Source organism: Cinclus cinclus, chromosome 5 (genome assembly GCF_963662255.1).
Source record: "Cinclus cinclus chromosome 5, bCinCin1.1, whole genome shotgun sequence".
NCBI lineage: Eukaryota > Metazoa > Chordata > Aves > Passeriformes > Cinclidae > Cinclus > Cinclus cinclus.
In genome coordinates, this window is record NC_085050.1 from 63,685,099 (window position 1) to 63,699,562 (window position 14,464).

General features: G+C 41.5%; 1 protein-coding gene across 2 annotated transcripts; it reads right to left on the reverse strand.

The window, feature by feature from the left end:
* Positions 1-1,244: 1,244 nt before the first annotated feature.
* On the reverse strand, positions 1,245-13,177 carry ZNF330 (zinc finger protein 330). 2 transcript variants are annotated; one of them, XM_062493931.1, is made up of 10 exons: positions 13,159-13,177; positions 10,312-10,441; positions 10,028-10,047; positions 9,830-9,900; positions 8,226-8,305; positions 6,839-6,965; positions 5,995-6,099; positions 3,496-3,542; positions 2,347-2,464; positions 1,245-2,007 (listed from the first exon to the last, which is right to left on the reverse strand). In XM_062493931.1, the coding sequence occupies exons 2-10, from the start codon at positions 10,429-10,431 to the stop codon at positions 1,730-1,732; spliced, it is 966 nt and encodes a 321-aa protein (XP_062349915.1). In that variant the 5' UTR covers positions 10,432-10,441; positions 13,159-13,177; the 3' UTR covers positions 1,245-1,729. The 2 variants fall into 2 exon arrangements, with proteins under 2 accessions (XP_062349915.1, XP_062349917.1); XM_062493933.1 differs by lacking the exon at positions 13,159-13,177 and having other exon boundaries at positions 10,312-10,455.
* Positions 13,178-14,464: the final 1,287 nt, after the last annotated feature.

Here is a 14,464-nt window from a genome sequence, read left to right on the forward strand (position 1 = left end):
CAGTGTGGATGTTTTTGGACCACATGAAGCTGAGCAGAAATCCTCTCACACACGCCAATGTCACAAATAAATAAACAAACAGTGTTGAACTGGCAGGTGTCCTGCTTCTGTCACTTCAAGTTTGGTTATGCAAAAGATTAATCAAGACATCTCTCAGCATAATTTAAGATAGACCTTTGCACATGATATTGGATGTTTCAGTGTTTGAAGGGGATTTGGCTTCCAGACAGTGCATTCAATTCGTTTCCTCTCTGGTTCTGAAGGCATGCACTCACCAGTTGTGCCCTTTCTCCTACAGAGTTTCTCCCTCAGCTGCCATAACCAAGTTGTGCTCTTTGGCAGTTTGTTTTTGTCCTGGATGGATCCCAGCTCCTGTCTTTCGTGCATTTAGTAGATGTCTTTAGGAGGGATGTATCAAGACCAAGTTTTCCAATCCTGTTTTGCTACGAAATGTTCATTTGGCAATTCTAACATCATTAAAAATGATTCTCAATAGGGTATGCTCTGCCAACACATAACCTTTAGCTGTTAAGAAAGAGTAGAGAAACACCACAAAAGCAGGTAATGATATAATCAGTTCAGTATTTGACAGGTAACAAAAAGGGCTCTCTTGAATTAAAGCATGGCATTTAGAAAGCTGGAGCGACACTTCAGGTGGCTGCCCTTGTATCATGATCTGTCTGCTGTAAAACATTCCCTTACAGAGGGAAAAGAAATGCCATCCCTTGGATCTGTGTATGGGTAATTAACATGTTCCCTTTCAAATCAGAACCACTACAAACACTTCTGCAGGTGTCACCTTCTCAGCTGAGAAGTGCTGATCATTTGCCTTGTACTGGCAGGCTTGCACAGAACAGAATTTGGACCCAGCATTTTGAACCCCACATGTTATCTTACATCAGTTCATACACAGCATTGTTTCCTGTCTTTCTTTTTTTTTTAATCATATGCAAGGAAAAGAGTTAAAGGCTAGGTACAGAAGAAACCAGTCTCCTTTTCATCTAAAGGGAAACTGCATTACAGATTTTTATGGCAGAGAGCATACGAACATTTTATTCCTGTAATAGTTTTGATTATCTGGGGTGCTCTTATAGTGACTATATACACCCCCACAAATTAATATCTAATAATAAAAATACTAAAAAGGGGATGTGCAAATACACAGAGAACTACATTGATTTGCCATACTGACATAAACATGGTAGTAATTTCACTGCCAATTTACACTTTGTATACAACCTGCTTTCCAGCTACTCAAGGGAGATCAATATTTATGACAGTTCATTAGAGAATGCAGTTGACTTTTATTGTGCAGACCAAAAAAGATGCAGTCACCAACCCACCACTGCATTAATGTATGAAATCAGTTAACAAAAAATATTGTAAAAAATAACTTAATTTCTGATGGGCAAATGAAAGCAAGTTCTACAGCTTTCCCACATTCCTGTGTTGATAGGAGAAACTGTCATTGAACCATTATACTCAAGGACAAAACCATTCTGCTCTTTATGGGAATGAAAATATCCCATTTTCTCCCCCAGTCCCAAACCCAACGTCAGTTCATACACAGGAAAAATGTCCCTTAGAGTTACTGCAGAAGTGCCACACTCTTTACTCTCTAACTCTGATATGTAAGTACCTGATAGAGCTATCTTACTGGCATGTACACAACTCAGTGAAGCATTGCTTGGCTCCTTCCAAATGTTTTTAGCTTGCCAGCATGCTAAGATTAATCTTCTGATTCCTCATAATGTGCATACCCACTAGCATAGGTCCTTCCTAAATTCAAATTGCTGAATACATCTGTGGCCTCAGAATCTGAATCTTTGCCTCGCTCATCATTCTCATCTTCATCATCATCTTCTGCCTCATACTCTTCATATTCATCCTCACGGTCACCTGCATCCCCAGTCTTGCTGGAGGAAAGGTTTTTCCAGTAGGAATCATAACCAGAAGCTCCATCTGCATCTTCTCCTCCAGTCTGTCGGCCAAACTTTAAAGAGCGTGCTGCAGGCAAAGAAAAATCATCATGTTACCACCAACCCAACATTTTTATCTTTTTTTTTTTTTCCCACTACCTGAAGAGTAGTTTACATGGCAATTATTTTTCATTTTTTCCACAACTAAAATCTCAAACTAAACAAAAGTTTTCACTTTCTTGGAATCAATTAATGGTTAAGAATGAGACTGCTCCAGAGCTCAGAAACACCGAAGTTTTTTCTCAAAACAAATGAAGCAAAACAGTGCAAAAGAATTGAAAGTAACCAGACTTTACCCAGTGCTCCTAGGCAGAAATTAGCCACTAATGGCACTTGTATGGCTTATTAGCTAGAGAAACTGGCTTACTTGACATGCTCAGATCCTTTGTCTGCTGAGTTTCATGGCCACATTTAGGGCAAGGAGGCTTTTTCCCTTTTTCCTGCTTGAATACCTTACTTCGCACGTGATCGTCACAAAAACAAGCCTGTGTGTTGAAGGGAGAATACAAAGGCCAAATGTTTTAATCATAGAAGCACATTCTTCAGCAAGAAGCAAGCAAAAATGTGTCTAACAGCAGCAGGGTTTTCTGGCTGGGATTAAAATTTAATGAGGCCTCTCTTGCAGGGGACATGGGGTCTGTGCACAGAGGAACCAATCTGTGTTCAGTGTGGTTCCAGGGTTTCTGGGGAAGAGGCTGGATAAAAATGCCAATAAACAGAGAATGCTGTCCACAAGGAGCCTGGCAAACTTGGCTTTGTGTTGACAAGCTTAAATAATGAGATGTATGCCAGAAGAAAACTATGCAGGGGCCTGAAGGCAAGAATTAGAGATGGCAAGTTCACATACTGAGCACTGGGGTGCAGTGAAAATACCTGGAGAAAGGAACAATTTGGAATAGGCCATCGATGACACAGGAGAGTGCAGGGAAAACATATGGAGGGTAAGAAGAGTAAGAGCAGGCAATGAACCAGCACCTGGAGAAATCTGGGCAATGCTGATGATGAAACAGGTGGAACTTTTTATACAAAATTACTTCTGAGTGTGTAAAACCAATGTCAACAAATCAGCCTGTTCACATGGAAAACTGGATTAGCTGTGGAGATCACTCCTTTGAATGCAGCCATTTCTGGTCAGATAACCACTTCATTGTTTAAAAGAACAACTTTTGTAATTGTTTTATTCTATGCTGGATCAAAGCATTCCAAAGCCTTGGCTTCTGTTCATGACCAAGGATTTATTTTATTATCTTGGTTTTTTTAAAAACCCCAACATGTTGCAGGCCCAACTTCAGCTAAAAGGGCAGGGCAAAGATCACCTACACTGTCTTGTGGTTCACAGGCAAGCACAGATGAAAGAACTTTGGTCCCCCACAGGTCTGACCCCAAGCTACAGAAACTAATACAAAAGTATGAATTTCCTTTTAATCATGGAGAAGAAGGCATGGCAAGGTCTGATACCAGCCTTGGAGGCCAAGGAGGAGCCTAAAATCAGCTCCTCACAAACGGTATTCTTTACCTTACAACGCAGGCAGGAATGCTGCCCCAGCCTGTTACAGGAGACACCTGTTGGAGAAAAGCAGTGTGACAAATTCAGTACTTGGAAACTGCAGACCTGAAATGTTTATAAAGCCTTGCAAAAGAATGCAATGCCATACTTGAGGCATTTTGCTTCAACTCCCTGACACAACTGCACTCTGGCAGTGTCATTCACTCATTTTAGCCCACAGTATCATTTTAACTCTAAACTTCATTTTTGAAACAAAAAATGAAATTTCAAGAGGGGAAAACATTAAACTATTTCTTGAGCTTCCAAACTTTTAAAAGCTGAAGCTTCAGAACCAATTTGGTGTTAAGGTTTCATCACGCTTTTCCTTTTCTCACAACATTCAAAAGGAGTTCTAGAGATGTAAGAACACTTTAAGCCTGCAAACTTTCAAACCTAGAAGAGTTGTTACATTCTGTATTTTCTGTCATATCCTCTGGAAATGTACTTGACTGCACAAAATTTCATAAGAGAGTCTATCTGTGTTAAAGAACTGGAGCTGGCACAGAAGCTGCAAAGAGCAGGATCAGTGCCCAAAATTTAACTTGTCTTGAGCTTCAAATTGTTTTTATTATTCCACTAGAGGGAGCACAGTAATGGCAAACACTCAGAAATTGTCAGCAGCACGAAGTTTGGTGAACAGTTACTCCTTGAGAAGCAGTAACACATACTTTACCAGTTTCTGTGCAAGTTCATTTCCTTTCCTCCTTGTCTAACCCCTGTGACAGCACTTTTTGAATCTGAAGTAATAAATATCATGAGTTCTCCACATGAGCAGGACAGACATGGGATTTAGAGCTTTGACATGTGTTTAAATATGGAACTGGAAATGCTGATGCATATAGATTGATCATTTTTGGAGCATCTAAAAAACCTCTCTCAGATAGTGATGGAAAGTAACAGTACCTTTCTCACAGGTAAAAAGGAATTTATATTTGCATGACCATACTTGAAGATCATGTATTCTGTAAAAGTACAGGTTTTATAATCTTGTTACCTCGCTGACAAAAATCTTGTCTCTACCAAGTCTGCTCTGTGCCACAAAACACCAAAACAGTGAAAACCCTCAAAAAAACCTCTCTATTCAGGGTGTGATACCACATCTGTGAATTGGGAGCTTCCAACAATCATTGAAAACATTCTTGTGGAACAGATGTTGCTGTCTCAATATTGCTGCGCAGGAAGAAATTCTGGCAGAATACATCAAGGGAGCTAAGCAAGGCTTAAAAAATAACTGGCTAGGAACAAAAGTTTGGGAGATGAAAAGGAGATAAGAGATATCCAAAGACACTGATTACAACATGGAAATCACAAATATTCAGGACCAGGAGAAATCAATTAAGACAAGAGATTTGTCAATTCAAAGGAAAACAGCTTTATGATAAAGAGCACCTTGAATTTCTGCTATAAGAATTGAAAATGTAGAATGAAAATACATGCATGTAAGTTTTGGGAAGGGCAGACAAATACTTTTATTGTGATAAACCAAATCGTATTTAATGGTGGGTAGGCAAGAAATAGTGGTAGAAAAACCTAGTTATTTCAAATATGCATAGTCATGGCTTGCATTGTTTTACTGTTGTTTTTTTTTAACTTCCCTTGAAGATTCCCCGTTTCAGCCAGAGATGAATAATGGATGAGAAAAGTCAGGCACGACCATCACGTGCTCTTACAAATACCAGTTTTCAGTTTTGTCCACACAATTAATCAAAGTTCAAAAGAACATAAAGTGTTCAGCTACCTGTGCTTTACTCAGAGCAAGCACAGATCAGCATCTGATACACTACTCACACATATGTCCACAGTCCACTGGTCAGAGAGGAAAGGAACACTGAAATCATACTCTGGGACTATTTTTGTCACCTCCCTTTGTGCTCATTCTGTCTCACTGAGTCAGATGATGACTGCTGAGTCACAGCCTTCCTCAGGACTCGAGTAGCTGCTAACCTTTCACCAGCACACAGGCCTTCCACAGCAACCTGGGGAAGTTTAGCCAGACTAAGACAGGTGGCATTGTTTAGAGCAGCTGTCTTCCAGGAGGAACAGGTATCTAGAACTAGCTCATCACTGGTCAGAGGAGTGGAAGACAGCTCCTTCTGCCTGCAGAGCTCTGTGGAATGAAAAAGCAGCATCAGCACTTCCAGTTGTTTTGCTATAGTCCTGCCACTGCCAACACTCCAACTTTGGAGAACTCTGGCTCCTGCAAGGGCAGCTCCCATGGGAGGCCTGTAAGAGCCTGGCAGGAAAACAACTGCCATGTATGCTCTGGCATGGAGGAAGATCCATGAAAGAGAAAGAAGTTCTAGTCTGGAGAACTGAATACCAAAAGCCAGTACAAAGGAAACAGGTCCTTCCCTCCAGCAGTGGCAAAATCTACTTGGGAAAGGTGATAGAGAGGATTCTGGAGCACAGAGGAAGCAAGCAGAGAGTCTGCTTGGCTTTGGTAAAAGGGACTATGAATAGCTAACTTACATTTAAATGTCTCTGCTTCCAAAACTTGGCAGCTGGCTTGATGTTCAAACTGATCATCTTCACAGAGGAAATCATGGCAAAAAGAGCAGGCAAATATTCTGCCTCCTGAAAGATTTATCAAGGCAAAATAGTCAACAATGGGCACAGGCATCAAGTCCTGCTCTGCAAACAATTTAGGCAGAAGTTTTGACTGAAGAACAGTTCTCCCTTCTGTCAAAAATGCTTCAAGGTCCTAAATTAGATACTGCCATCCATTATTACACTGAAAAATACCTCCTATCCTACAACATAAGACAGCATTAACTATGAAGCAAGTATTACTTCTAGTACTTTTCTTCATTTTAATTTGATTGTAGCATTAACTATTTTTCTTAAATCAGATGGCACTCTCATCCAGTCTTCTCTGCTCAGCTCTGAGACACCCTTGAAATAAACACTTTAAAGGATTCCATAAATGGAGACCTGTATGGTTTTCTAAGCAACTGGGAATCCAAATACCTGTGCTAGTGCAGAACAATGGAGTAAGAATGGCAGAAAACTGTGTTGGCTACTTGATGCAGTGCTTAATTATGTGATTAATTAAGCTGATAGAACCATTACAATTTAGACTACATCATCATCCCTGAATTGAGCACTGTATGTTCTTGAGCAGGTCATTTACTTTCCCCACTGTACAATGACAATTTTTTAAATGGGGAGAATCATTGCTTTGAACAAACATACTGCAAGGACTAACCAGTGAAGACTAAAAAGCCTATGTTAAGAATATAGATGCACTAACTTAAGCAATGTAAGGAAAGAAGTGTAATTTATATTTTCTTATTTTTAAATGTGAGCAACCTACCATGGTCCCAGACACTTCTTTCACACTCAATGCATTCTGCATCTGCCAGAGGGCACATACATGCATGGGTGCTGAGACACTTCCTCCCGTGGCACACCCAGGCTTCACAGAAATCACAGATTGCACCCTGCAATCACAGCAAGATATCATCTCAGGAATTCTGCAATACCAACAGGCTTATCCCACAATCCTCAATGTATCCTAATATCCATTCTCTCAATGGGCTCACTTGGGTTGAGTGGGAGAATTGAACCAAACCCGTGTCCTGACCAAGCTGTTCCACAGTTTGTGTTTGTTTGTTATTCATTTCTGAAGGATTAAGTATGATGCATAATAATTGGGTTATCTATCTCAATTGATTTTTACATTTCTTATCACACATTTTGCACATAGAAAATTGTGTCCTCCAATCGAAACCTGGGATCCATAAAAAAATAACAATGTTCTGGAAAAATGAGTTTTCAAAGAAGATCTGAAAAATGCCTCTAGACTCTTACAGCTGAAATCACTCATTTGGATTTTAAACTCTGCTATATTAGAGCACAAGCTTTGCAGAGAGCAAAGATCAAATAAGTCATTAGAAGTAAAAGTTAGACACTTTGATTAAATTATAAGATCTCCAGCTATCTTTAACTGTACCATTTAAGAAACCTTCTCAGCCCATAGGTAACTAATTATGATGTGCATTACGTGCACACAAAGCCAAGAAAAGAATGATGAATCTTGCATCAGTGAAGGCATGGGATGAGTTCAGGAACACCAGCAGGCAAAGGCTGGCTGTGCTACTGGGAACAACTGACTGCCAGCTGCAGGCAGCAACAGGACAGAGGTTTTGTCCACTTAATCCAGGGGCTGTGACATGTCACACCTTGCTTTCCAGAATGCAGACACTAACTTGTCCTTCTAAGAAAAGAACTTCAAAGGCCTGGAACTAATTATCTCCCACTAAGAGCCCAAAAGAGGAGTTTTGTTCATTAAAGTTCCCCTCTAATGGAACAGATTCCTCTCTGTGATACTGATGATCTCTGCGACAAAAGTCTGCAGGTTTCTGCAGAATAATCCTACATTTTAATGAAGGCTGGGAATTGTCTATGGGGCATGTAAGAGTCCAGTGCTCTCCATGCATGTGCTTAGAGCCTGCTACCAACACAGATCCATTAGCATTCAGGATATGTGCTGGAGTTTGCAGGAGCTGAATCTAAATATGAAAAATCTGGGGGGTTCAGTATAAGGGAAAAATCTGTTTGTTACATAAAAATGAAGGAAAAAAAACAATCTTGGCATGGTACTTGCTATCATTCCATAAATCTCTTTTATCCTTTTTCCAGGAAGGTTTGCACAGAATATCCTCAGTAGTGCAAAGAAGGTTGTAATTTTGTATACATACCACCATAGCTAGTCCAGTACTGTACACACCAGCGTGTTTTATAACACAGTCTGAAGACTTCATCATGCATTTGGTTTTTCCTGTTTCAAAGGAAAAGGCAAGCAACCATAAGAAAATTACGTAAAAATATTTTTTTAAAAAGTAGAATGCATGTTTCTCTAAGAACAGCACTTCAACTAAATGCCTTGCTTAACCATAAATCTAGGTAAAAATAATGCAAACAAAGATGTTTGCATTACTGTTGCATTCTGCAAGCCACCTTCACACCTCCCTTAGGTTAAATTAATTTTTACCTGTTTTCAGTCAAATCTCTTGCCCCTCTACTGAGATAATAAGACAATGTGTTGATCCTGCTCTGTGTTTTGAGGCAAAAATTTCAAATGTCAAAACAAAGAACAAAAACTAAGGTCAAAGTCCAGCAATGAAACCTTAAAGAGTTACGTTTAAACCTGCTGCTAGTTCTGTCCCACCATAAAAGCAGCTGAGCTGGGCAGTGAGAGGTGGTGGGGGCATTACTGGGTGTGGAGCACTGGAACAGAGCTGCCTCACTCCCATCCCTCACGGGCTCCTCTTGGAAAGATGCTGTTAGTTTAAAGTCCCCAAAGCTTGATTAAGCATCAAACAGCTCTAATGGTCTGTATCTGGAAAACTCTGGGTCTCAATATAGTATGTTATATAGGAATGTTTTTCCTCTAGAAACATACTCCAGGTTAAGATAAATGCAACACACAGATATGAACCATAAGACAGAGAGCATGTTTTTAGTACTTCACTGGATGGTGACAGGAAGGAGACTTATGAGGGTGACACACTGCCACTGCACACTAACAGCCTGGCTTCCAGAAATGCTCAGTATCTGCAGGTCACAACAGAGGCACTGAAAGCTGCATATCAGCAGCTCTGAGAGTCAAACTCCAAAACAGCCAAACTGCTTTGTGACAAACTGAAAATCTGCAATGATGTGTTGAAACAGTGGAACAACAAATTTCACGTCAGTATGAAGTGAATATCAACATCTCCTGCAAGCAAGCAGCTGCTTAAAAACAAAGGGCATTTTAGCCTGATTCAGACCAGTTCTGTCACTAGGAGTCCTTCCAATTTCAAAGCATCAGCCCTCAAGCCCACATAAATAATAAGGGTTGCATATGACATTACAACCCCATGCAAGGGGGTTTGTGTATATACATATACAATGATATATTGTTGCTTTAATTGATATTGGTCAGAAATTATGTAATCCCTAAAAAAGCAGTATTTATTGGTGCCTTGCTAGCAGTCAGAGCATTTTTAGTTTTGTTGCTGTTATGAAACAATGCTCCACATGGTCAATCTATGGAAACAGATTTCTCAAATCTAAAAGAGAGTGAGGCATTTTTTCCAAAAGAAGACAAGCCATGATCCAGGCTTGCAAATCTGTGGGGGTTAGAGGCATACATACTGATCAAAGACCACTTCTCAAGCAGGATATTCAAAGCAGATTCAAAAGAACCTGCTCCACATCACAGAGGTACTTTAAGATAAATCTACTGTAACACAGGTACTGAGAGTTTAACACCACAATTAGGACCGAGGACAGCTTGTTTTCATTCATTATTTCTACTCACCACATTGTGCACAAATGGGCAATTTCTGAACTGAATTACAGAAGTAACAAAAAGCTCTATTCTTCTGTCGTCTAAGCACATGGAGGGAAAGAAACAAAAAAGAAGTATTAAGCCTTAAAAGAAAGCATTAAAAAAGTACCTGCAAAGTCTCTGAAACAAATACTAAACTTCTGGTTTTAGAAGAGTAAAAAATCTTACCTTTGGCACTTATCACATTCCTAAGGAGAAGAAACAAAAACACTGGTAATTATTTTCATTCTAGGTAAAATATATAAAATTTGCAGACCTCCACAAGGAGTTACAGTTAGGATCCAAACCTTTCAATCAATATTCTCTCTGGTGAAAACGTAACCTTAAACATAAAGGAAGGACAGGGGGAAGAATGACATTCTAGTGGCATTAATTGCAGTCAAGGTATTATCACTGGGTTTACATAATTAAAAATTAGGTATTTTAACACAGAATACTCCAGGTTAATTTACCATTGAAGCATTACAAGGATGTTTGGCCAAGTCTATGTTGGCTCGTGAAGCCCTTATCTGCTTCTCGCGTTCCCGACGGTTCTCAGCTTTCTTACGAGCACCAGTCTTCTTTTTAGGCATGTTGCACTATCTGTGGGGGGAAAAAACCAGGTATGGAATGAATGCACACAAAACTATGTATGTAAATACATGGATACACACGACACACCCAGCACTAAACCCGGATCTTACAGTTCCTGAATTAGCTGTGCTTCAACTCCATTAATTTCCTTGTCTGAAAGTTTCTTTGGAAATGTAGAATAAGGGGACAATCCACGAGGAAGTGCCATGTGATGAGCCATAAACAATCTTGTGATCTGGAAAACTTTGCTGTCCTGAACTTTTTGTTTAACTATTTTTGAAGTGTTTTGCCTTTAAAAAAAAAAATGAAACCATTACTATCTGTAGGTTTATTTGTGATGGACCTCTGGTTTTGGTTTGCCTTGCCTATTTAATAAGCATCTGTAAGGACAGTTGTAGCATCAACAGGCAGTCAATTCTAGCAGCTTCAACTTGGAAGAAAAATTATTATCTCCATTCAAAAAGTCTTATAAACCAAAGAATCCTAACTCTCCTGAACACAGAAATATATTGTCCTGAACAGATATTGAAATTTGCTTTTGATAGCACACATAAATCAGTTTTCTTACCCTGTAACATTTTGCACTGTGTTTAAATCATATTAGTGTCATATTTTGTAGTCAAAATTATATTGCTGTGCTGCCTGCTGGCAACTGCCATCATTCTAGAGCTTGACATTTCTGACCCTGGGAGTCCAAGTTAAGATTCCACACTAATTTTCAAACCACTCAAATGCTGATTTAACAGAATCTAATGGCTAGTATTTATACCTTGACTTCTTCACATTCCCTCATAATGGAAAGCACCAAAATGACAAAATGTTTTCATGAAAAGCACTGCCCCAGCACCGCCTGAGGACACAGATTATGAGAAATTTTAGATGGCAGTTTTCAGAAATCTCCACTGAACTAAGTAACAACAGAACTGCAATGTCAGGTCCCCTTAGCAAGGCTGTTGAGCGAATCCATGCTTTCAAACACCATCTAATAACAACATACTGTAGATCAAAATTCTTATCACTCTTTTCCTCTGAGCTTTCATTTAAGTTGTTTGTTGTCTTCATCCTGGACTGAAGATTTTTAAAGAAATTTATGTCTTTGAAATTTTTGGACTAGAGCTTAACAATGTCATGATTCCAGAAACTGTGACAGCATAAACCTTGTCTACCATCAATTCCTTTCAAATCAGAGTATCACCTCTTTTGAAACCACTAATTAGCATTCAAATGCCTCAGCAGAGAGTTCTACCTCCACTTTTGGTACACTGTTACCAAATGCTCAGGCAGGAAAGATCCAGTGGATTCTGTCTGTAGTCCACACACCTGAGGGGCGTGTAGGAGACAAAAGTGCATCTGGAGGACCTAAAGTAAGAGGTTGTAGGACAATGCCTGGTTCCTCCCTCAGCCCCAGAGGGAACAACTGAGCTGCCCCAAAGAGCACTGGAGCTCCTGCACACGGAGCATCCTGCACAAGGGTTGTTCCCCCATTAGAAGTTTCCTGTTCAGGGTGAACTGCTGTGCCTGGGTCACAGCAGCAGCTGTGGGAGTAAGTGTGACACTCCAGCTTAATGGCTGATGCTGTGGCACAAGGACACAGATATCAGGAGGCTGTGTAGGAATGAGGTGAACAGCTCAAAGGAAAACCCCTAAAACATGTTATGTGAGTACTGGGTCCCCGGCCCTGTGTTCCACTCTGTAAATTTTCACCTCCTGTTGCTCTCTTGCTGCATTACTTCCTAGGGCAACCACGGGCAAAGACCACAGATTTCCCACCGCAGCTCCAAAGACTGGTGGTGGATTTTCACTGGTTCTATGTGAGGTGTATTAATAATGCCCAGCACCTAAGTTCTGCTGAACTCACAGCTTCTTGACCCTGGTGAGGTTCCAAAGACACACCCTTGACTGCACCAGCAGATTCCTGGATCTTCTGTGCTGAGCAGGACATCTTGCCTCATTATCTGGTGGCACACTGTCCACCCTGGTGCCACAGGCACGGTGAGCAGCTGGAACGAGTGGGGCTGCCCTTATCAGATCACAGATACCAACCCAGAACAGGCTTTCTTTATTTCAGAGTTTCTTGTACTTGACCATCAAACAGCTTCCACTCCATGCGTATTCAAAATCTGTTTCACCACTCGTACAATATTACAATTGCAAACAAAAATAACTGTATTGATAGTAACTCATACTTCAAAGGATAATTAACACAACGCCCTAATAACGCTAAAATCATTTTCCAGGCACCGTGATGCCCATGACTTGCTCCATCTTTTGGAAGCAAAGCGGCTAAAAACTGCAGTGGGGGCTGCTGTGCCGTAAGTGTGCGGGGCTTTCCTCAGGAGCCCGTCTGACCCATTCCCTCCTCAGGACCGGCACCTCGTCCAGCCGGGAGCCGGCCGAGATCCGCTCCGGGGCCGTGGGCTGACAGCAGCGCTGCTCTTCGCCTGTGCACGCACACTGCCGGCCTTCAGCTTTCAGCGCTTTCTCTCATCTTCAGTACTGGCCCCCCAAACCCCGCCGCATCCCGCCGCCAGCCCGGGCCGCCCCGCTGCGCGTTCCCCGGCACTCGGCTACGGGGGAGCCGGACACCTCTCCGCTTGCTAGGGCACTGAAGCAGCAAGTGTCCGCAACCGAGACCCTCAGCGCCTCTAGCCCAGCCTTTCTGAGGCACCGCCGCCCCTTCAGCGCCCCGGGCTCGCCCCCGCTCCCATTCCCACTCCCGCTCGCACCTGGCTCGGGCGGCCGCGCGGCAGCCGGAAGTGGCGGTGCGCCGCGGTGCGCTGCCCGCCCGACCCGCGCCGCCCGGCGGGAACGTTCCGGGCAATCTTTGTGCCCCTTTCCCCTCACGGGGAGAGGCGCGGGCGTCGGGGGAGCGCTTCTTGAAATGAAGTGTTGATTTATCTCAATAGTACGAGTACAGTGTAGCTAAAAAAAGGGAAATTATACATTAAAAAAAAAACCCTGCGCGCAGCTCTGTCTCGTCTGAGGTTATGCAAGTGACTTATTTGCCTAGAAAACCCTCTGTGAAAATCATTAGAAATTGCATTGTATAGATATTTAATGGAAGATGCGTGGGTAGCATTCGCGGCCTTTCGCATAGAAAGGGTTTGGTACATATTTCATGCAAGTAAGATCTTTTGGTTTTTGGTTTTTGTGCTTTGTGAGCTTTGACCGTCGATTGGCTCCTGCGAGCTTGGTTGCGTTGCTTCACATCGCACTTGGCCACGCGATTGTTCCTGAAAGTTGGCTGCTGCTTATGGAATGTGATTTTCGCTTGAAGGCCATCACTGCCTCTCCACGAAGACGCTCCTAACTTTTGCTGTCGATTCTCCCACAATGTTTGGTTTGCTTGTCGCGCTTTCCCTCCGGTGTTTGCAGCAAGTTAGTGGGGGATGCGCAGAAAACAGCATTATTGTTCAGCGACAAAAAAACGTCGTGCTGGTCACTAAACTGGATGCTGATTCTTCCTGAGAAAGCGTGTGGAGAAGCCATTTTTTAATTATTGTCAGTAGCCATAGACACACGCTGTTTAACTAAAAAACCTATGTAGCAAATACCATCTTTTCGGAGGTGTTTTTGTGTAAGTCTCACTTTTCTTGGTGAATTAATCACCAGTATTCTTGTATTCTGCTTGTGGCCATTGTAGTCTGTTTTAGGCAGCCATGAATGCAAGAACACAATGAGGATAAATGTTACAGCATTGAAAAAAAAATACAAACAGAAAGTTTTAATCTATTTTATAATCATTATCCTAGTCAGCTAATCCACTCTCATGAGTGAATGGACCTGTTGAAGAAAGGACTGGGCATTTTTACATAAATTCATGAATGTTAAAGAAGGAGAAATCTAGGAAAACAACAAGGAGATATGTAGACACTGAGATTTTTATCTTAATTTTACCCTGTGAAGCAGTATCTGCCTCAAATACATTCCAGGAACCACCCTCTAGATGGCAGGAGTTTGTCAGTTCGTTCATGAACAGTGAAACAGTAAAACACCTTATTTTCAGAACCAATAGAGTGGCCTAGGGCTGTA

What these genes read in the sequence shown, in the direction of transcription:
- ZNF330 (XM_062493931.1), bottom strand. Translation starts at nt 10,431, where the DNA reads ATGCCTAAAAAGAAGACTGGTGCTCGTAAGAAAGCTGAGAACCGTCGG. An exon ending in GTACTGGACTAGCTATGGTG is followed by an intron (nt 6,966 to 8,225) that starts GTATGTATACAA and finishes CTGTGATTGCAG; the next exon opens with GGTGCAATCTGTGATTTCTG. An exon ending in GGAAGCAGAGACATTTAAAT is followed by an intron (nt 3,543 to 5,994) that starts GTAAGTTAGCTA and finishes TTTCTCCAACAG; the next exon opens with GTGTCTCCTGTAACAGGCTG.